The sequence below is a fragment of the Eubalaena glacialis genome, chromosome 2 (genome assembly GCF_028564815.1).
Source record: "Eubalaena glacialis isolate mEubGla1 chromosome 2, mEubGla1.1.hap2.+ XY, whole genome shotgun sequence".
NCBI lineage: Eukaryota > Metazoa > Chordata > Mammalia > Artiodactyla > Balaenidae > Eubalaena > Eubalaena glacialis.
In genome coordinates this window covers 142,757,460-142,781,927 of record NC_083717.1, presented here as the reverse complement: position 1 = coordinate 142,781,927, position 24,468 = coordinate 142,757,460, and the positions used below count along the sequence as shown (strand labels likewise).

At 35.7% G+C, this 24,468-nt stretch overlaps 1 protein-coding gene across 1 annotated transcript in view; it reads left to right on the top strand.

The window, feature by feature from the left end:
• The window catches only part of MDGA2 (MAM domain containing glycosylphosphatidylinositol anchor 2), an 811,172-nt gene that overhangs the window by 412,281 nt on the left and 374,423 nt on the right, over positions 1–24,468 (top strand). The window contains exon 3 of the mRNA XM_061182503.1: positions 14,019–14,193. Within this exon, the coding sequence (XP_061038486.1) occupies positions 14,019–14,193 (175 nt within the window). The remainder of the gene's footprint in view (positions 1–14,018; positions 14,194–24,468) is intronic.

Below are 24,468 nucleotides of genomic sequence, written 5' to 3'. Positions count from 1 at the left end.
TTGTGAAAATGACTATACTACCCGAAGCAATCTACAGATTCAATGCAATCCCTATCAGGCTACCAATGGCATTTTTTACAGAACTAGAACAAAAAATCTTAAAATCTGTATGTAGACACAAAAGACCCTGAATAGCCAAAGCAGTCTTGAGGGAGAAAAACGGAGCTGGAGGAATCAGACTCCCTGACTTCAGACTTTACTGCAAAGCTGCAGTAATCAAGACAATATGGTACTGGCACAAAAACAGAAATATAGATCAATGGAACAGGATAGAAAGCCCAGAGATAAACCCACACACCTATGGTCAACTAATCTATGACAAAGGAGGCAAGGATATACAATGGAGAAAAGACAGCCTCTTCAGTAAGTGTTGCTGGGAAAACTGGACAGCTACATGTAAAAGAATGAAATTAGAACACTCCCTAACACCATACACAAAAATAAACTCAAAATAGATTAGAGACCTAAATGTAGGACTGGACACTATAAAACTCTTAGAGGAAAGCATAAGGAGAACACTCTTTGACATAAATCACAGCAAGATCTTTTTTGATCCACCTCCTAGAGTAATGAAAATAAAAACAAAAATAAACAGATGGGACCCAATGGAACTTAAAAGCTTTTGCACAGCAAAGGAAACCATAAACAAGACGAAAAGACAACCCTCAGAATGGGAGAAAATACTTGCTAACAAATCAGCAGACAAAGGATTAATCTCCAAAATGTATAAGCAGCTCATGTAGCTCAATATTAAAAAAAAAAAACCGCAATTAAAAAATGGGCAGAAGACCTAAATAGACATTTCTCCAAAGAAGACATACAGATGGCCAAGAAGCACATGAAAAGCTGCTCAACATCACTAATCATTAGAGAAATGCAAATCAAAACTACAATGAGATATCACGTCACACCAGTTAGAATGGGCATCATCAGACAACCTACAAGCAACAAATGCTGGAGAGGGTGTGTCGAAAAGGGAACCCTCTTGCACTGTTGGTGGGAATGTAAATTGATACAGCCACTATGGAGAACAGTATGGAGATTCCTTAAAAAACTAAGAATAGAATTACCATATGACCCAGCAATCCCACTACTGGGCATATACCCAGAGAAAACTGTAATTCAAAAAGACACACGCACCCCAATGTTCATTGCAGCACTATTTACAATAGCCAGGTCATGGAAGAAACCTAAATGCCCATTGACAGACGAATGGATAAAGAAGATGTGGTACATATATACAATGGAATATTACTCAGCCATAAAAAGGAGCGAAATTGGGTCATTTATAGAGATGTGAATGAATCTAGAGACTCATGCAGAGTGAAGTAAGTCAGAAAGAGAAAAACAAATATTGCATATTATCGCGTATATGTGGATCCTAGAAAAATGGTACATATGAACCGGTTTGCAGGGCAGAAATTGAGACACAGATGTAGAGAACAAACGTATGGACACCAAGGGGGGAAAGCGGTGGGGGGTGGGGGTGGTGGTGTGATAAATTGGGCGATTGGGATTGACATGTATACACTGATGTGTATAAAATGGATGACTAATAAGAACCTGCTGTATAAAAAAATAAATAAAAGAAAATTCAAAAAAAAAAAGTCAGTTTTTTTTTTTCATTATGGATATATAGTCAGTTGCCCCAACACCACTTACTGAACAATTTTCCTTTCCCCTTTTCATTCATTTAAAATACCTCCTGTATGAAATCCTAAATTATATATATAGTATATATATATCTTTTCGTACTCTTAAGAGTGTTCCGTTGTGTGGTGCGTAGATCTGTATGGGGACCGTGTGGTCTTTACAGGGAATTTATGAAGTAAAATGTTGTTTCTCACTGTGCCGCATTTGCAGAAATGGTGTAAAGTAGTGGAAAATAAAACAGGAGGTACCTTAGCGCAAAACAAAGCTGAGGCATCAAATTGTATCAGCAATCTTTGTATTCTTCACTAATTCACTTCCATGTACTCACAGCAAAAAAAAAAAAAAAAAATCGATGTCACTAAGAATATTTTTGATAAATCAGTAAAAATCAATACTAATTTTTAACGTCTTGAAAATTGATTACTCTTTTTAATATTCTAAGTGAAAAAATGGAAAATTCCTATAAAACATTTCTGATGCTTATGAAAGAACAGTGGTTGTCTCAAGGTAAAGGACTTGTATGGTTGAGTTTTGTGGTGTATTAGCCACTTTTTTTTATAACATCTTTATTGGAGTATAATTGCTTTACAATGTTGTGTTAGTTGCTGCTGTATAAAAAAGTGAATCAGTTATATGTATACATATATCCCCATATCCCCTCTGTCATGAGCCTCCCTCCCACCCTCCCTATCCCACCCCTCTAGGTGGTCACAAAGCACAGAGCTTTTCTCCCTGTGCTATGAAGCTGCTTCCCACTAGCTATCTATTTTACATTTGGTAGTGTATATATGTCAGTGCTACTCTCTCACTTCATCCCAGCTTACCCTTCCCCCTCCCATGTCCTCAAGTCCATTCTCTAGGTCTGTGTCTTTATTCCTGTCCTGCTCGTAGGTTCATCAGAACCAGTTTTTTTTTTTAGATTCCATATATATGTGTTAGCATACGGTATTTGTTTTTCTGTTTCTGACTTACTTCACTCTGTTTGACAGACACTAGGTCCGTCCACCTCACTACAAATAACTCAATTTCGTTTCTTTTTATGGCTCAGTAATATTCCATTGTATATATGTGCCACATCTTCTTTATCCATTCATCTGTCGATGGAGACGTAGGTGGCTTCCATGTCTTGGCTATTGTAAATAGTGCTGCAATGAATATTGTGGTACATGTCTCTTTTTGAATTATGATTTTCTTAGGGAATATGCCCATTAGTGGGATTGCTGGATCATATGGTAGTTCTATTTTTAGATTCTTAAGGAACCTCCATACTGTTCTCCATAGTGGCTGTATCAATTTGCATTCCCACCAACAGTGCAAGAGGGTTCCCTTTTCTTCACACCCTCTCCAGCATTTGTTGTTTGTAGATTTTTTGATGATGGCCATTCTGACTGATGTGAAGTGATACCAAATTGCGGTTTTGATTTGCATATCTATAATAATTAGTGACATTGAGCATCTTTTCATATGCCTCTTGGCCATCTCTATGTCTTCTTTGGAGAAATGTCTATTTAGGTCTTGTTCCTTTTTTTTTTTTTTTTTTTTTTTTGGCTTAGAAACAACAGAAATTTATTTCTCACGGTTCTGGAGGCTAGAAGTCCAAGATCAAGATGCTGACAGGCTGGGTGTCTAGTGAGAAACTACTTCTTGGTTCTCAGATGGTGCTTTCTCTCTGTGTCCTCACATGCTAGAAGGGGCAAGGGAGCTTTCTCGGGCCTCTTTTTTAAGGGCACTAATCCCCTTCCTGAGGGCTCCACCCTCATGACCTAAACGCTTCCCAAAGGCACGACCTCCTCATACCATCACTTTGGGGGTTAGAATTTCAACATACGAATTTGGGGGGCCGGATGCAAAACATTCAGACTATAGCAACTAGTATTTTCTTTTTTTCAGTTGAGGGCTTAGAAGCTCTTAGTTTGAAGCACATGGGGTGGAGCTCACAGATCTTCTGTAAGAGACCTCTCCAGCCTCCAAAAACAGTGACACCTATATTTTAACACCTTTTTTAGAGTATAATTGCTTTACAATGGTGTGTTAGTTTCTGCTCTGTAATAAAGTGAATCAGCTATACGTGTACATATATCCCCATATCTCCTCCCTCTTGTGTCTCCCTCCAATCCTCCCTATCCCACTCTTCTAGGTGGTCAAAAAACACCAAGCTGATCTCCCTGTGCTATGCGGCTGTTCCCACTAACAATCTAGTTTACATTTGGTAGTATATATAATAAGTCCATGCCACTCTCGCACATCGTCCCAGCCTATCCTTCCCCCCTCCCTGTGTCCTCAAGTCCATTCTCTAGGTCTGGGTCTTTATTCCTGTCCTGCCCCTAGGTTCATCAGAACCATTTTTTTTTTTTAGATTCCATATATGTGTGTTAGCATATGGTATTTGTTTTTCTCTTTCTGACTTCACTCTGTATGACAGACCCTAGGTCCATCCACCTCACTACAAATAACTCAATTGCATTTCTTTTTATGGCTCAGTAGTATTCCATTGTATATATATGCCACATCTTCTTTATCCATTCATCTGTCGATGGACACTTAGGTTGATTCCATGTCCTGGCTATTGTAAATAGAGCTGCAATGAACATTGTGGTACATGACTCTTTTTGAATTATGGTTTTCTCAGGGTATATGCCCAGTAGTGGGATTGCTGGGTCATATGGTAGATCTATTTTTAGTTTTGAGGAACCTCCAAACTCTTCTCCATAGTGGCTGTATCAAGTTACATTCCCACCAACAGTGCAAGAGGGTTCCCTTTTCTCCACACCCTCCCCAGCATTTATTGTTTGGATTTTTTAATAATGGCCATTTTGACTGGTGTGAGGTGATACCTCATTGTAGTTTTGATTTGCATTTCTCTATGGTTAGTGATGTTGAGCATCCTTTCATGCGTTTGTTGGCAATCTGTATATCTTCTTTGGAGAAATGTCTATTTAGGTCTTCTGTCCATTTTTGTTTAGGTTGTTTGTTTTTTTGATATTGACCTGCCTGAGTTGCTTGTAAATTTTGGAGAGTAATCCTTTGTCAGTTGCTTCACTTGCAAATATTTTCTCCCATTCTGAGGGTTGTCCTTTCGTCTTGTTTATGGTTTCCTTTGCTTTGCAAAAGTTTTTAAGTTCCATTTGGTCCCATTTGTTTATTTTTGTTTTTATTTCCATTTCTCTAGTAGGGGGTCAAAAAGGATCTTGCTGTGATTTATGTCATAGAATGTTCTGCCTGTGTGTTCCTTTAAGAGTTTTATAGTGTCCAGTCTTACATTTAGGTCTTTAATCCATTTTGAGTTTATTTTTGTGTATGGTGTTAGAAACTGTTCTACTTTCATTCTTTTACATGTAGCTGTCCAGTTTTCCCAGTACCACTTATTGAAGAGGCTGTCTTCTCTCCATTGTATATTCTTGCCTCCTTTATCAAAGATAAGGTGACCATATGTGCATGGGTTTATCTTTGGCCTTTGTATCCTGTACCATTGACCTATATTTCTGTTTTAGTGCTGGTACCATGCTGTCTTGATTACTGTAGTTTTGTAGTGTACTCTGAAGTCAGGGAGCCTGATTCCTCCAGCTCCGTTTTTCTTTCTCAAGATTGCTTTGGCTATTCGAGGTCTTTTGAGTTTCCATACAAATTGTGAAATTTTTTTTTCTAGTTCTGGGAAAAATGCCATTGGTTGTTTGATAAGGATTACACTGAATCTGTAGATTACTTTGCGTAGTATAGTCATTTTCACAATGTTGATTCTTCCAATCCAAAAACATGGTATAGCTCTCTGTCAGTTTGTATCATCTTTAATTTCTTTCATCAGTGTCTTATAGTTTTCTGCATACAGGTCTTTTGTCTCCTTAGGTAGGTTTATTCCTATGTAATTTTATTCTTTTTGTTTCAATGGTAAATGAAAATGTTTCCTTAATTTCTCTTTTAGATTTTTCATTGTTAGTGTTTAGGAATGCAAGATATTTCTGTGCATTAATTTTGTATCCTGCTACTTTACCAAATTCATTGATTGCTCTAGTAGTTTTCTGGTAGCATCTTTAGGATTCTTTATATATAGTATCATGTCATCTGCAAACAGTGACAATTTAACTTCTTCTTTTCCAATTTGGATTCCTTTTATTTCTTTTTCTTCTCTGATTGCCATGGCTGAAACGTCCAAAACTATGTTGAATAATAGTGTTGAGAATGGGCAACCATGTCATGTTCCTGATCTTAGAGGAAATGTTTTCAGTTTTTCACCATTGAGAATGATGTTGGCTGTGGGCTTGTCATATATGGCCTTTATTATGTTGAGGTAGGTTCCCTCTATGCCTACTTTCTGGAGAATTTTTATCATAAATGGGTGTTTAATTTTGTAGAAAGATTTTTCTGCAGCTGTTGAGATGATCATATGGCTTTTATCCTTCAGTTTGTTAATATGGTGTATCACATTGATAGATTTGCATATATTGAAGAATCCTTGCATTCGTGGGAAAAACCCCACTTGATCATGGTGTATGATCCTTTTAATGTGCTGTTGGATTCTGTTTGCTAGTATTTTGTTGAGGATTTTTGTACTGTGTTGATCAGTGATATGTCCTGTAGTTATCTTTTTTTGTGACATCTTTGTCCGGTTTTAGTATCAGGGTGGTAGTGGCCTCATAGAATGAGTTTGGGAGTTTTCCTCCCTCTGCTATATTTTAGAAGTGTTTGAGAAGGATAGGTGTTAGCACTTCTTTAAATGTCTGATAGAATTCACCTGTGAAGCCATCTGGCCCTGGGCTTTTGTGTGTTGGAAGATTTTTAATCACAGTTTCAAGTTCAGTGCTTGTGATTGTTCTGTTCATATTTTCTATTGCTTTCTGGCTCAGTCTTGGAAGGTTGTACTCTTCTAAGAATTTGTCCATTTCCTCCAGGTTGTCCATTTTACTGGCATATAGTTGCTTATTGTAATCTCTCATGATCCTTTGTATTTCTTCAGTGTCAGTTGTTACTTCTACTTTTTCATTTCTCATTCCGTTAGTTTGAGCCTTCTCCCTTTTTTTCTTGTTAAGTCTGGCAAATGGTTTATCAATTTTTTTTATCTTATCAAAGAACCAGCTTTTAGTTTTATTAATCTTTGCTATTGTTTTCTTCATTTGTTTTTCATTTATTTCTGACCTGATCTTTATGATTTCTTTCCTTCTGCTCACTATGGGTTTTTTTGTTCTTCTTTGTCTAATTGCTTTATGTGTAGGATTAGGTTGTTTATTTGAGGTTTTTCTTGTTTCTTGAGGTAGCCTTGCATTGGTATAAATTTCTCTTTTAGAACTGCTTTTGCTGCATCCCATATTTTGTATTGTTGTGTTTTCATTGTCATTTGTTTCTAGGTATTTTTTGATTTCCTCTTTGATTTCTTCATTGATCTCTTGCTTCTTTAGTAACGTATTGTTTAGCCTCCATGTGTTTGTATTTTATACAGTTTTTTCCTGTAATTCATATCAAGTCTCATAGCGTTGTGGTCAGAAAAGATACTTGATGGAACTTTAATTTTCTTAGATTTACCGAAGCTTGATTAGTGACCCAATTTCTGATATATCCTGGAGAATACTTCATGAGCACTTGAGAAGAAAGTGTATTCTGTTGTTTTTGGATGGAACATCCTATAAATATCAATTAAGTCCATCTGGAGTAATGTGTCATTCGAAGTTTGTGTTTCCTTATTTATTTTCATTTTGGATGATCTGTCCAGTGGTAAAATTGGGGTGTTAAAGTCCCCTACTATTATTGTGTTACTCGCTTTTCCCTTTTATGGTTATTAGAATTTGCCTTGGGTATTGAGGTGCTCCTATGTTGGGTGCGTAAATATTTATAATTGTTATATTTTCTTCTTGGATTGATCCCTTGATCATTATGTACTGTCCTTCTTTGTCTCTTGTAACAGTTTTATTTTAAAGTCTATTTTGTCTGATATGAGTATTGCTACTCCTGCTTTCTTTTGATTTCCATTTGTGTGGAATATTTTTTTCCATCCCGTTACTTTCAGTCTGTATGTGTCCCTAAGTCTGAAGTGGGTCTCTAGTAGACAGCATATATATAGCTCTTGTTTTTGTATCCATTCAGCCAGTCTGTGTCTTTTGATTGGAGCATTTAATCCATTTACATTTAAGGTGATTATCGATAAATATGTTCCTCTTACCATTTTCTTAATTGTTTGGGTTTGTTTTTTAGATCTTTTTCTTCTCTTGTGTTTCCTGCCTAGAGAAGTTCCTTTAACATTTATTGTAAAGCTGGTTTGGTGGTGCTGAATTCCCTTAGCTTTTGCTTGTCTGTAAGTCTTTTAATTTCTCCGTCAAATCTGAATAGATCCTTGCTGGCCAGAGTAATCTTGATTGTAGGTTTTTCCCTTTCATCACTTTAAATATGTCCTGCCACTCTCTTCCAGCTTGCAGCGTTTCTCCTGAAAGATCAGCTGTTAACCTTATGGGGATTCCCTTGTATGTTATTTGTTGCTTTTCCCTTGCTGCTTTTAATATTTTTTGTTTGTATTTAATTTTTGCTAGTTTGATTATTATGTGTCTTGACGTGTTTCTCTTTGGATTTATCCTGTATGAGACTCTCTGTGCCTCTTGGACTTGATTGACTATTTCCTTTCCCATGTTAGGGAAGTTTTCAACTATAATCTCTTCAAGTATTTTCTCAGACCCTTTCTTTTTCTGTTGTTTTTCTGGGACCCCTCTAATTCGAACGTTGGTGTGTTTAATGTCCCAGAGGTCTCAGACTGTCCTCAATTCTTTTCATTCTTTTTTTCTTTATTCCACTCTGTGTTAGTTATTTCCACTCTTTTATCTTCCAGATCAATTATCCATTCTTCTACCTCAGTTATTCTGCTATTGATTCCTTCTAGAGAATTTTTAATTTCATTTATTGTGTTGTTCTTCATTGTTTGTTTGCTCTTCAGTTCTTCTAGGTCTCTGTTAAACGTTTCTTGTATTTTCTCCATTTTGTTTCCAAGATTTTGGATCAGCTTAATATCATTATTAAGTGAATTATTTTTCAGATGGACTGCCTATTTCCTTTTCATTTGTTTTGTCTGGTTGGTTTTTACCTTTCTCCTTCATCTGCTGCATATTTCTCTGTCTTCTCATTTTGTTTAACTTACTGTGCTTGGGGTCTCGTTTTCGCAGCCTGCAGTTTTGTAGTTCCCAGTGTTTTTGGTCTTGCCCTCAGTGGGTGAGGTTGGTTCAGTGACTTTTGTAGCCTTATTGATGGAGGAGTCTGGCACCTGTGTTTTCGTGGGTGGGGCTTGATCTTGTCCTTCTGGTGGGCAGGGCCACGTCCGGTGGTGTGTTTTGGCATGTCTGTGAACTTAGTATGAGATTAGGCTGCCTCTCTGCTAATGGGTGGGGTTGTGTTCCTGTCTTGCTAGTTGTTTGGCCTGGGGTGTCCACCACTGGAGTTTGCTGGCCACTGGGTGGAATTAATTCTTAGTGTTGATACGGAGATGTCTGGGAGAGCTCTTGCTGATTGATATTACGTGGGGCCAGGAAATCTCTTGTGGTCCAGTGACCTGGACTTGGCTCTCCCACCTCAGAGGCTCAGGCCTGACACCTGGCCAGAGCACCAAGACCCTGCCACCCTCATGGGTTGGAAGAAAAGGAAGAAAAAAAAGGAAAAAAAACAAAATAATGAACAGTCAGAGCCATAGGACAAATTGTAAAAGTAAAAATAAACAGGGAAAATCACACAAAGAAACATACACTCATAAAAGGAAAACAAACAAACAAACAAAACGAACAGTCAGAACCCTAGGACAAATAGTAAAAGTAAACCTAAACAGACAAAATCATACAAAGAAACATACACATACACACTCAGAAAAAGAGAAAAAAGGAAAAAAATTTTTTTAATTAAAAAAATAAAAAATAAAAAGAAGAGAGCAACCAAACCAATAAGGAAATCCACCTATCATAACAAGCACTAAAAACTAAACTAAGATAAACGTGAAAAGCAGAAAAAAATCAGGTGTGGAAAGCGAACCCCAAGTCTACAGTTGCTCCCAAAGTCCACCGCCTCAATTTTGGGAATATTCATTGTCTATTCATGTATTCCACAAATGCAGGGTTCATCAAGTTGATTGTGGGGATTTAATCCACTGCTCCTGAGTTTGCATGGAGAAATTTCCCTTTCTCTTCTTTGTTCGCACAGCTCCTGGGGTTCAGCTTTGGTTTTCGCCCTGCCTCTGCATGTAGGCTGCCCTCAGGCGTCTCTTCCCTGCCCAGACAGGAGGGGGTTAAAACAGCAACCAATTAGGGCTCTCTTGCTCACTCATGCCAGGGATAGTGAGGGGTGTGGTAGTCATAATTGGAATGCAGGGTGAGCCTGTGGTGGCAGAGGCCAGCGTGACATTGTAGCAGCCTGAGGCGCGCTATGTGTTCTCCCAAGGAAGTTGTCTCTAGATCTCAGGACCCTGGCAGTGGTGTGCTGAACAGGCTCCTGAGGGGGTGTGGGTAGTGACCTGTGCTTGCCCACAGGATTCCTGGTGGCAGCAGCGGCACTGTTAGTGTTTCATGCCCATCTCTGGGGTCCAAGCTGACTGCTGCGGTTCGTGCCTGTCTCTGGAGCTCGCTTAGGCAGTGCTCTGCCTTCTGTGGGTACACGGAGCAGAAATCCCCTCTCCTCGCACATGCAGAAACAATGGTCTCTTGCCTCTCAGGCAGCTCCGGACTTTTTCCTGGACTCCCTCCTGGCTAGGTGTGGCACACTAGCCCCCTTCAGGCTGTGTTCACACAGCCAATCCCAGTCCTCTCCCTGGAATCTGACCTCCGTAGTCCGAGCCTCAGCTCCCAGCCCCCACCTGCCCCGGTGGATGAGCAGACAAGCCTCTCGGGCTGGTGAGTGCTGGTCGGCACCGATCCCCTGTGCGGGAATCTCTCCGCTTTGCCCTCTGCACCCCTGTTGCTGCGCTCTCCTCCATGGCTCCGAAGCTTCCCCCCTCTGCCACACCCCGTCTCCACCAGTGAAGGGGCTTCCTAGTGTGTGGAAACCTTTCCTCCTTCACAGCTCCCTCCCAGTGGTGCAGGTCCCATCCCTATTCTTTTGTCTCTGTTTTTTCTTTTTTCTTTTTCCCTACCCAGGTACGTGGGGAGTTTCTTGCCTTTTGAGAAGTCTGAGGTCTTTTGCCAGCGTTCAGTAGGTGTTCTGTAGCAGTTGTTCCACATGTAGATGTATTTCTGATGTATTTGTGGGGAGGAAGGTGATCTCCACGTCTTACTTGTTCACTGTCTTGAAGGTCTCCGCCACTTTTTTTCATAGAATAATGTTTTTACTTAAAAGGATGATTGTTATACAAATAATGGTTATTCCGACTTGGGTATTTGGCAAATATTTTCTCAAAAATGATTGAAGTGAATTTGCCATCCCAAATAAAATACCTTAGTTATATTTATTACTAATGATAAATTTTACATTTTCAAGAGAAAAATTAGAAGTTTGGAAAATCTGCCAACATAAGTATCGCTGCTTCCCAACACTTAAAGACTCTTCTGTAAAGTTTGATGATATTAATATATGTGACTTGTATTATATAATGAAATATGTCAACATTTGGAAGATCTGCATAACTCAGTGAATTCATATTTTCCAGATGACTAATGTATGATGCTACAAAATCATGTATGAGTAAACAGTCCATTAAAAGTGCAAGATAGACCAATGGATTTTAGTGTCACAGAGTGCCAAAAGGGCATTTATATGGTTTTTGATTCTACTTTGCCATCAAATGTTAGGAAACTAACACTTGTGGGGTTTTAGTTTAGTATTAAGGAAGGCTATCCACAATTATCTGAAAAGGCTATTGAAACACTCCTGCCTTTATTACCAGATATCAGCGTGAGGTGAGATTTTCTTCACATATTTCAAACAAAACAATATGTTGCCACAGATTGCATGCAGAAGGTGATATAATTATCGAGACAGCTCTTTTCCACTAAAGCAGGTATTAAAGAGATTTGCAAAGTTATAAAGCAATTCCATTCATTTTACTCAATTATTTTTGTTTTGAAAAATATAATTTTGTGATTAAAAATGTTCCTTATGTTGTCTTCAGTTTATTAATATGATTTAAAATGAGTTAATATATAATTTAACATTGTCTCAGTTTTAATTTGTACTACAATGATTATGAAAAGATATAATTCCAATAAACAAAAGCTATTTGGGGTCCTTAATAATTTTTAATAGTGTAAAGGTGTTCTAAGACCAAAAAGTTTGATAACTGCTAGTCTATATCATAATTTCTTCTCTCACGCTTTCTTTTCTCTTTCACACACACACACTCTCTTGTTCTTTCCCCCACCTCCAATTCCTGTACAATTCCCAATACTGTAATGGTATTCTATAACTAAATTATTGTATTAATATTATATTTTTAATACCTGAAACTGTTAGACCATTTCCATAACTCTTTTTATCCTGAACTTTTTATGTTCTGAAATATTTATTTTTAAAAATCAATTTTGGTACTATACTGTGATACTCAAAGAAAACTTGGTATTTTAATTGATAATTGGTACTTATTATATCTTAGGTTATATCTTAGAAATATCTATTATTTTAGAGAGAACATATCTCTATACAAGAACAAAATTATGTAATTTGCTTATTTATTTCAATTTTCTTTATTTGGTTACCTATAAATTTTGAAATTTAAATTAAAATAGAATCCTAGATTTCCCCATGGAAATAGTACTTATCAAACCAGTGCCCATGTTACCCTTCATCTTTTTATGAGCGTATTAATAATCAGCTTATAAACTGCTTGAAATCAGGAATCATTCCATTTATTTATTTATTTATTTATTTATGGCTGTGTTGGGTCTTCATTTCTGTGCGAGGGCTTTCTCTAGTTGTGGCAGGTGGGGGCCACTCTTCATCGCGGTGCGTGGGCCTCTCACTATCGCGGCCTCTCTTGTTGCGGAGCACAGGCTCCAGACTTGCAGGCTCAGTAGTTGTGGCTCACAGGCCTAGTTGCTCCGCAGCACGTGGGATCTTCCCAAACCAGGGCTTGAACCCGTGTCCCCTGCATTGGCAGGCAGATTCTCAACCACTGTGCCACCAGGCAAGCCCATTCCATTTATTTTTGTGTATATTTTCTGCACAAAGTGTTGGATAAACATTTGATATTTATTTTTATGAATTACCTAATTTTTATTAATCTCTAGGTAACATTTTCATTTCATTCACAGTTAAGGGCAAGCACGAATATATTTATACTGATATTGTAATGATTTGGAGAACTTTTTAAAGATAACGTTATTAGATCATAAATTTTAATTAACATTGTGTGAAAATAGCATAAATAATAGCAGTATTAAAAGATTTCAGTTTTGATGACCCACTCCTTAGTTGCATTTTTCTATGTTTCTTCATTTGTGTTTGACCAGAGGATTTCTATCAGCAGTTTTTCAACCTAAACATAATAATAAAATATATATATATATATTATACAGCAGGGACAAGGAGAGAAATAAACTGAATCTTTTTTACATCCTGTTTTATATCACTTTACAGTACTATCATGTGACTTTTGTTCAGGTTTTATAAGCTAAAATACACAAAATTTGAGTTGAATGCCAGTCTTTATTTCTAGTAAAATCTAAGACTGTTGTGCACAGCTGTGTTTAAAAGAATGGTATTGTTTATAATGGAATGTTTTAGACATTCAAAGCGCTTGGCAGTTTAATAGAAATGTTCTCTTTGGAAAAGTTTACACATTTTTTGAAAATAATTATTGATGTAAAGTGAATTCTAATTATCAAAACAGACAAGTCATTTGTGGGCTTATTAAAGCAAAAACATAAAAAAAAAAACAAAAACCATTTTTAACAACCAGGTGTATAAAATTATACATAATTTCAATAAGCTATTATGGTAATATGCTTAAATTATCCAAATCAAATAGAAAATTTTGAATAAAATACTGAAGCATGTCCAGAAAGAAAGTGAGAACCTACCTGTAGTACCTGTACTAAATAAATAAAAAGTGCCTTACAGGGTTTTGAAAATATGAGTGAGAATTTTATAGGCTCAACAAAAGAAACTAATCCATATTTTCAGTGCACTACTTATATTTAACTTCCTTTGTATTATATTTATATTGCCCTTCACACTGATTAAACTATCGATGAACTCTATGCAATTGAATTAGAATTATACACACTATACAATGATGACATTGCATTTTAAACTTTTATAGTTGAATTACGTGTATAAACTTTTCTTCTTAATTTCCAATAACTTGCCAAAAATGGCACTGTAGCAGTTCTGAAAGCCAACTCTTCAAATGAGTACTTGCTATTTAATTTTTCAGTGAGAAAACCAACCTAAAGTAACAGTCTTTGTTGATGCTTGCTCAGATCAGGTGGACCAAAACAGCAGGAAGTGCCTCTGACAGATTCCAAGACTCAAGTGTCTTCAACGAGACTTTGAGGATTACAAATATTCAGCGACACCAAGGAGGCCGGTATTACTGTAAAGCAGAGAATGGCCTGGGGTCCCCAGCGATAAAGTCAATCAGAGTGGATGTGTACTGTAAGTAAATTTCCCAGAAATCTATACTTAAGTCTACTACAGGTTTCTTCTGTCCTACAACATAAGGTCTATTTTTTTTTTATCGTTACATCTATTGAGAAAAACTAGGGTCTGTTCCAAAAAACAGAGTTCTATTTAGTTGAGAATGACAAGTGTATACGGTTGTAATAGCTCATTTAACATATTTCCGGAAGAAAGAACCTCCATTAGAAATGTTCATAGTTTTTATAATTAAATAATACATATTCATTACAGAACATTTAAGAACCAAATTAATAAGACAATAAATATCACTGAAAATCCCACCAATGACTGTTAGTGTTGAATGTATATACTTCTTATCTTTATATATAAGTATGTAAATGCATATTTATATTTGTATAAAAAAATCATGCTGTACATACTGTAATTGGTTTTGTTAACTTTACCTATGTGTAATTTCTGTTATTCTTATTTTATTTCATTTTTTTTTAAGATTTATTTATTTATTGATTGATTGATTGCTATGTTGGGTCTTCGTTTCTGTGCTAGGGCTTTCTCTAGTTGCGGCAAGCGGGGGCCACTCTTCATCGCGGTGCGTGGGCCTCTCACTATTGTGGCCTCTCTTGTTGCGGAGCACAGGCTCCAGACGCGCAGGCTCAGTAGTTGTGGCTCACGGGCCTAGTTGCTCCGCAGCATGTGGGATCTTCCCAGACCAGGGCTCGAACCTGTGTCCCCTGCATTAGCAGGCACATTCTCAACCACTGCGCCACCAGGGAAGCCCGTGTTATTCTTATTTTTTAAAATGCACATCATGAGCAAAGCTATTTGAATTGACTTGTGAAAGACTAAAATCTCAGTGTAGAGTCTGTTTTTGATCCAATTCTGTTGAAAATAATCAGTACATAGGGCAATGCTGTGCCACCTGGAAATTGTTTGTTGATTTATTTTTGTTCTTGGTCTCAGTTTTCTCCTTTTTGCTGTTAGCGAATATATTTAAAGTCCTCTTGGTCTCCTTACTTTCTTCCCCACCAAGACAAATTAAGGACCTATATTCAGTTTGGTCTTTTGCATAGGTTTCTATCATTCCATTGTCTTTTTACAAGAACTTGCATTTTTTGGGTTAACTCTCCAGTGTTAGAATAAAAGGATTTTTTTTAGTGATTCAGACATAAGTAACAAGTGAGGAGTTCCTGTTTTTCTACCCATCTTTCATTCTTTCCTTTTTTCTTTTCTTTCAATTCAGGGTAAGTGTTGCATAGTTGGGAAAGTGATGGGAATTATATGTGATTTATCAGATCCTGTGCTGTATCTCATGTAATTATTCAGGTGACTGAGAAGTGGGTAACAAGGCTGCATTTGTGATTCACCTTCCACATTCAGGTGCTTGCACCATTCCTGAAAAGGATGAGAGAGAAGAAGCCCATGTCCAACCTTTCTAGCATTTCCTAGTCCCTTAGGCATCCCCTGGCATAACTAGGGCATCTGTAGCCCATGTGCTGCTCTCTCCCTGTCCTTATGGACCTTCAGGTTAGCCTTACCCCTATGCTTCCCAACAGTATAGCCTCTGGACCTCCCTCCCCTGATCAAATATTTATAGTAACATATATTTTAAAAAAGTACTATGTTTACTGTTTTTCACATATAATTTTAAATGACACTAAATTTAATTTAAATGAATTAAACACTTTTATAATATAACTTTTTAAAGTACACATCTGTGTCTTTTGTTATAGTTTTGGTCATTAAGTTTTAAAATACACAACTTCAATACCTTAGACACAATTCTAAAATCTAAAACGTTTTGCAGATTGAATGGGTATGTTTTGTTTAATTTTATTGGTAACTTCTTTCAGCAAAACCTGATGTGAACTAGTTTGGTGGCAACATCTAACCTGAAATGACTTGAATACAAAAATAGAAAAGACTTTCTCGTCTTTATTTACCCTACTTTGTCTGAATAATCATATGTTTTGCTCTGGAAATAATGTATTTGATTACACAGTGTTGCCACAGAGCCTGCTGGCTGTGTTATATAATACATGGTATATGTACTTTATTATCTTCCTAAAATCTGAAATATTCTGAAAAACATTCCCCTAAGGCTTTGAATAAGAGATTGTGACTTGCATTGCCACTCCAATGAGTTTGATAAAAACAATAAAATTGTATTGCTGTGTTAAAAATCTAATACAAGAGGGAAATGACATTTTTAAAGACTTTTAAAAAGAGGCTTCTCTTCTTACTGTAAAGCCTTTTCAGTACTATTCTGCATTATACCCACTCTTTTCTGTTTGTTCATATCCCTTGCTGTCCAGACTCAGTTGTGCCTCAGGATCTTAGTTCACATTGCACACTTGGGTGGAACTGACAGCACGACTCCCTCCAGTTTTCCCAAGCCCTGTTAGTCTTTTAAGGCCTGTGTTACCTTCCAAGCAGCCATGCTTGAAGGCACTAGCTCTATTCCCTTCTTTTTATGCCTCCTTTGGGATTTTTCCCACACAACCTAAGCTTGACAAACATCTTGTTCTATGTTGTTTAAGTTAAATGTCATGGTGATGCATACCATAGTGAAGTACTACTTTCAGTAAGTTTCTGGTGACAAGGATTTATTAGAAAACTGTCTAAAATTATATTATTTGAGAGAATAACATGTATTCAATTATGGACTCTATAAACAAATGTGACATCTCAATAATATAAATTTTCCTGGGAATACCTTACCTTCAGCTCCAGAGAAGATTTTTTTTTTTTTTTGGCCACGGCTGTGCAGCATGTGGCATCTTAGTTCCCTGACCAGGGATAGAACCCACGCCCCCTGAAGCTGAAGCGTGGAGTCTTAACCACTGGACCACCAGGGAAGTCCCAGAGAAGATCTTTCTTATGGGGATCTAGACATGCGTTTTAAGTAGTTATGTCCATTTTGAAAGTTTAAATAAATAAATTCCTTCACACAGTAAATTTTCAAACATGTTTTGACTGATAAGAATACTTTACAGCTGAGACAATTAGGCCTTTTTGGGAATCCATGTTGTCCAAATATAACCTTGATTGAAAATCACAGTTTTTAAGTAACACAGTTTTTAGGCTCAAGTATGTTTTCTCTACATGAATATTTATACTTTAAAACCTGTCCTATCATTGTCAGTAGGAACATGACTGGCATATCAGTGCTGAGTTTAAACTTGGCAACCTTGACATCTAAAATTGAATTATAGTCTTAAGATTCATCTGGTACTTGGATTTTGATTTGATGTTGGACTGGTCGATTGAATAGAAATTCATTTTTATAAACCATAAACAAGTGAGCAACTTTATTTCAGGTGCTGTTGCCATAACTATTTTTGGAAATGCTAAAACAATAGGATTAATTACTATTATTTTTTTTATGCTTGAAGTCATGGTTTTAGAATCATCAACTACACTGTAGATTTCTCTTTCTTTTTCTAAACTAATTCATCAACATTGGTAGAACTTGAAACAGAGTATAGGCATAGAATACAAAATACAAAATAATCTGCAGGTAAGGATTATATTTGCAACAACAAGCTGAGGCAGACTATGGCTTAGATTTAACAAAAATTCTAATAAATGAAATGAGAATTTATCCTTGAATCCCTTGTTTTTTAAAATCTTTTAAAAATCTTCCATAAAATATTAAGTTTATAGCCATCCTGGAGAGATTTCATAATAGTAAAAATATGTATCTCTCATTAAACCCCATGTTCTGATCATAAGTTTCTAGACTTTAGAGCTAATACCTACCTAAAATAAAATTTAGTGCTAACTCCTCATTATTTTGATAAGGAAATTTATTTTCAGAAGAGGAACCTGCTGCAATGCTGATTGATATAAAATGAGGTGATTTTATTAGATAGATATTTTGAAATATTTGTGACACTATATTAATATTTTGATCAATTTGGGAAGATTTATTAATTTAAATTAACAATTTCTTCCCACATAATTTTCTAAAATTTATTATAGCAGAAAAATTGGACCATGTAGGTTTTATAAAGCAACTACCAAATGTATTTTTTTTGGTTTTCTCTGTGTTACTATTTTGAGAAGATATAGCTATGTTTCTCAGTTTATCATGACCTATCATTTTGTTTCTTAAGAATTCTAAAAGCATTCCAAAATGAAGTATAATTCCTTTAAAAGTATATTTCTAAACAAGCAGATTTCATAACCACATAACTTATTTTTTTGTAAAATCTGACCTAGTCATTTATACAAATATTTCCAATCAAAAGCTCATCAATTACAATTCTTCTTTTGCTGGGAAATAGCTTCTGAGGGTCTGAAAACTAACAGCTATATGTTTAAGAAAAACATGTAGGATTAGTTCTACTTAAACCTGCTGTTTTCAAACATATTCATTCTTCACATCTTCTCCCTAAAACTATGCTGAAACAATAATAAAGGAATAAAAGAACAACAATAACAACAACAAAACACATATCAACAGTGATAGAGGGAATGGGAGAGGAGATGACAGAAAAACAATTTTGAAGGAAAAGAATCAGATCAGGGAATGGCCACTGCTCAGCATACTAAAGAAAACTTGATTCAAAGCTGTCAGTATGTAGGAGGACAGAACTAGGCATACTGAAATGTTACAGAATTCTTAAATAACTCAGGAATTGGAGACACCGTTTAGCTCTTAGAGTGTAATTCAGTCTAAAAACAGAAGAAGTGGTTGAAGGTCTATATAAGAAGAGTTAAATACTCAGATCTCCTTTCACATTTCACACAATTCAGTGCCCAACTACCTCCCTTCTCCCACCAACTTCCTGGTCAAATCCCTGCAGAAGGCTAGAAATTGATTTTTGTGAGATGTTGAACCAGAGAAACTTTGAACTAAGAAACATGGAATCATTGAAAACAAAGGCAACACAGTCTTAAATCAGGGTTATTAAGTGAAAGTTTACATACTCAACACAATCCCTTTTGACACTTGGTTCTGAGAATTCCTTTCTGGTGGAATATTGGAGAATTCCTTTCTAGGAAAATTGATGATCTCTGGAGAAAAGGCTACAGATCCTGACAAAAGGGTCCTTGTCGAAACAACCTCAGTAATACACTCACAGTGAAGCCTACTGTTAATCAACAGAGCTACCAATAAGCTCTTTTATAACTGAGTCTAGATGTGAGTATACCAGTTAACCAAACATTTGAGACAATCTTCTAAAAAATAAAAGAGAGAAACCAAGAAAAATGGGAAAAAGAATTCAGGAAACAAGGATACTTCAGGGAGCCCAACTACAAAATAAAACACAATTATTGATATTTTTAATTAGTATTCTCAGAAAAAAGGGGAAATGTTGCATTCACATAACAAGAATAGGAAAAGAGAAACAAGGAATTTTCAGAGAACATCAGTGAACTCTTAGAATATTAAAAACGTTAACATAAAAATCAGTAAAAGGGATGGAGATAAAGTTGACAAAATCTTAAAGAGAATAAAACAAAATTTAACAATCAAAGGGATGGAAGAAGAAGGAGAAGATAAGAAGATTAGAGAAATGGTCCAGCTAATCTAACGTTTGAATAGAATTCCGAAAAGAGAAATAGAGATGAAGAAATTATTTTCTAAAAAATTAATAAAAATTTCTGTCATATTTAGACATACGTTTCTAATTTAAAAACACCCACTAGGTGTCTAGCACATAGAGTAAGCAAGATCCACACCAAAACACATCCACATGCAATTCAAACACTAGGATAAAAATGAAGATCTTAAATGTTTCCAGTGAGATTTTCATTTTTTCCAAAATGATCACATATAAAGAATTAGGAATCAAAATGGCATAATAGAAATCAGAAAGCTAGAAGACAATTGAGTAAAGCTTTTGAAATTCTAAAGGAAGACTGTTTTCAAACTAGAATTTTTCTACACAACCAGACATATTTTTTTCAGGTATTGAAGAAGAAGGAAGACATTTTTAGACCTATAAGATTTCCAAATTAGTTCTGTCATGTTCCCTTTCTCAGGACACTACTTTTATGTATGTTCCACCAAAACTGATTTAAAAAATAGGAGATTGTATATAGGAGAATATAGAACGGAATCCCAAGATGATAATGAAGCAAAATACCATGATGATAGCTGTGCCTTGGAAGTCAAGAGCAACCAAGACAGACTGAGTCTGGGAGAAGAGGCTTCATGAAGGATGTCTTCAGGAGAGAGATGCAACTAGTGGGTTATCTGATGGTTTAGAGAAGGATTTTACACTTCTCATGGAAAGCTTAATAATATGGTAATGATGGGTGTATACATGATTGAGGAAACAAAATGTGAGTGTTAATAACAGAACACAAAGAAAAAGTTGTATGAAATGAAATGTAATTGAAATATATTACAAGGCAACTCTGAAGATATACTTGGATAGTTAATGATAACAATAGCAGTTGACTTAACCATAAGTATATAAATATAAGGAATATGGGGAAGGAGGAGAGTTAGTATAAGAGAACTAAAGGCTTCTCTTCAACAGGAAGAAATCAGTAAGACAACGTGAAAATGGAAAAAAATCTATAAAGAGCAGTTAAACATTTAGAAATATGAAGGCAAAACCAAGAATGGTTAAGAGATGCATTAGAAAGGTTGCCTCTGGGTATTAGAAATACTTGAGGTTGTGTTTTGTATAATCATTGGCTTTCTAAACTATGTGCCTGTATAATTTGATAATTTTTAATTCATAAAATATAGATTTGAAGATTTTGCCTTGGAGGTCCTTGTTATTAAGCTCCTAGAAGTGAAAACTAATCCCATTCCAGATTTTATCAGTGGATTGTTGTCAATTCTGATTATATTTACACTTTTGTTTAATTCTCCATAAGAATTGATGTTCTTTGATATTTGACACCAAATCACCAAATAATAAAGTTGACTGAAAAGGTATCTTTCAAGAAAAGGACAGACAATAGCATAGGGAACATTGTTGCCACATTCTAACTAATTTCCCCCCAACAGATAGAATAAAACTCTTTCATTACCATTTGTTTACTGGTGTTTTAGATGAAACATTTACAAAGTAAATTTTTACCCTTCTTCATGCCACAAATATTTGAGAGGCTATTCAAAATATAGTTGCATTAAATTTTATGAGGCTAAGAAGGAATTTATTACATAATTTGTACCTTCATTGAGTTTGAACTACTTAAAGAGACAACATGAAATATATAATTTATTTAAATGGGACACAAATGTTAAGCAAGAAAGTAAACAACATAAATGATGCCACACAACATGAATGATGTGTCAAATGGCACAGAAAATGGAAGAGTGAGATGGTACTGTGGCCTCTTATCATTAAAGAAGTAGGATTGACATTGTAGTTTGAAGGATGAGATTTGACATGCATCTGAAAACTTTTGGCAGTTTTTTGTCCTGAACTCTTTTTCCAGGATGTTTGTGTAGCAAACAGCCTTAGATATTAGAGTCAGTATCTGCCTCCAGAGCAGAAGGAAGATTTGCTTCCTGACCAGGATAATAAAGGTAATGTCTCCCTCAGGGACAAAGATTAGGTAGGTTTGCTAGTAGGACCTTTTAAGATCAGAAGTTTCTTAAACTCTGGATTCCTTAGCTGTGTCACAAACTGTGTACAACATTCACCTGGACTGCTCCCACATTGCTCCTTTGGAAATTGAAGGAGGAGAACCTATGATGACATGAGGCTCATCTGAGACTTGGGTGATAAAGTCCTTTGCTTCTGACCCAGGAGTCTCATGTCTCTGTGAGCTTCCATGAGCTGTGGCAGGCTAACTTATTAGCTAGTAAATAGGGAAAATACCCGACTCTTCAGACTTCTTACACAGTAGGTTTAAATAAACAGAAGGGAAAGCCAAATGTATTCCATAATGAGTGAGTAGTTTGAAGACACAGAAGAGAGATTAAGTGAACTGTGTTTGGGGAATAGTGACTCAAATGGTGGGTTTAGAGGAAGAATGAAAGCTTAATTTGAAAAGTGGGCTGTCATATTGTGTTGAGATTTTACTGCTAATGTTTTTAGACCATATGAATGATTATCTGCTATTTATGTGAAATATAAAATGAAGAAATTATAATTTTAGGACTTCAGAATTACTGATGAGAATCAGCATTCTCCTAATACTAATACTGCTTCATTTGACCTACGAAACAATGGCCACTCATAAGGAACTCCAATATCTGTCTTTGGAGGAAGAGAGTATATTCTACAATATGTAAAAAAAAAAAAAGTAGGTTCACAGAATTTTGAAGTCCTCGTACTAAAATATATTTGTTACCTTGAGATTCTTCAGGGCATTTAAACAATTTTTTGAGACTGTGTTTCCATAATTCTTTCACTTATTCTCAGCCATGACTGTATTGCTCACAGGGTAATAGAGGTCATACAACTTTAAAGGTTAGGGTTTGATTAAAACTTATTCTTAATTCAAAAAGAAATTAGATTCAGAGATGTTAGCTTAATAAGTTTTCATCTGTGCAGACACTGTTCACACATGAGACAGATCTTTTCCAATATCCATTAAACATTTTGTAAGCCTTATTTCTGAAACATACTCCCCACTTTAATTTCACTTAGGTAGATTGTTGCATTTCATTATATTCAGAACAAGCAGTGAAATTTTTTGTCCTTGTCTGTTAGATTTTTTATTACATCTTCACCTGAGAAATTAATGGGAGATTAGGATGACATGTTATCAATTTATTCTTCAGATATAATTTACCTGTGTTAGAATTATAAACGTCACAGTTAAAAAATATTGGCAGTGAGTTGTTTGAGTTTATTTTTATTAGACCCATCAACATGACTTCTGGACAACAAAGTTTAGGAAAAATGTCTACAACGACTAATGGAAATTCTGGTAGCAAGACTACTGCCTTAAGTCAATCTCATGAAACATAATTTTCTCACCACCACCCCTCCTCCCTTGGGTTGGAAGGTCTTAATGATGCTTGATATGGTAATTACGATGCTTATTAAAAATGGGTTGCTGTCATGGTAATTATCCTGTTAATAAATTTCAAGACAGAATTTTGCAATTTTGTGTATCTGCAGATGAAGAATGCTTGCTTACCAGAGTTATTTACTCACGGGACACATGACCAATCTAATTCCCGAATAGCATTAGCATTACTAATAAAAGAACTTAGTAACACACAAAAAAACCCTTTAGTGAAAACTACAGTGAGTATATAGAGACTCCTACCGGGTCAAAGACCATGTCAGCGTCATGCTAAGAATGCTTAAATTCCTGTAATCTTAGACATGAATAGGCAGATAAAGATGTATATTACATTCCTTTTAAACCCATCTAATTTCTTCTCCTCAGAGTCTTACATAAAGTGTACTTAGCTTCTGTAATATATTTTCAGCTTACAAGTCCTTTACTATTCTTTTTCTTGTTCAATTTTTTGTGCAACATTTGTAGATTTTTAAAAATTATGTTGCCTTTCCTAGGACTTTAAGTATGCAAACATATGTCTACTCTTTCTTTAAAGTGACCATTTTGTATATATGAACAAAGGCAATCTGACTCCCTGCACCTTTTTTTTACTGATTCATTACTCCTATGTAATTTATTGTTGTTTGTATGAGACAGTTTCCAAACATTTTACCTTCTAGTGGACTCTCCTACCATGCTTAAGTTTGTCAGTATTTCCCCAAAAAAATTTAGTATAGATATCAGGTGATCCACACAGTCTAAATTGGAAGTATTATCCTTATAATCAAGAAATTGTATTCTTGCTAATAAAATTATTTATTTTGGATTCTTTAAAAATTCAAGCAAGAATATTTTTACTGTGTTGATTTGAATTGGCTTGTGGTAAGAATGTTCTTCACACAGACATTTGAAAGTTTACATTCTGTTAACATTTTTTGTGCAGTTGATTATATTGTAACCTGAAGGCAGAATCTTATATTTATTCCTGTTTAATTTTGTCTTATTTTTATCTGTGCGTAAGTATTTTAAGATTTTAAAATATTTTTGTTGTAGAATTATATTTCCTATTTATTCATTTTATGTTTTTCTATTTTGTTTAAAATATTATTTGTTTCCTAAATTTCATCAAATTCATTGCTAAAATATATCCTAGGGGCAAGACCAAGATCAACCCACTTTAATATGCTGTACTAAACCACACCTCCAAATTTTAGGCTATCAATTATGACCTGGGATAGACACTTTCCAGATGTTTACCAAACCGGTGTTAATTTCCTTAATACACAGATGAACTCTATTCCCCAGTCTGTTTGTCTAGTGGGGTCATGAGACAAGTTTGGCCAGTGGAATGTGAGAGGA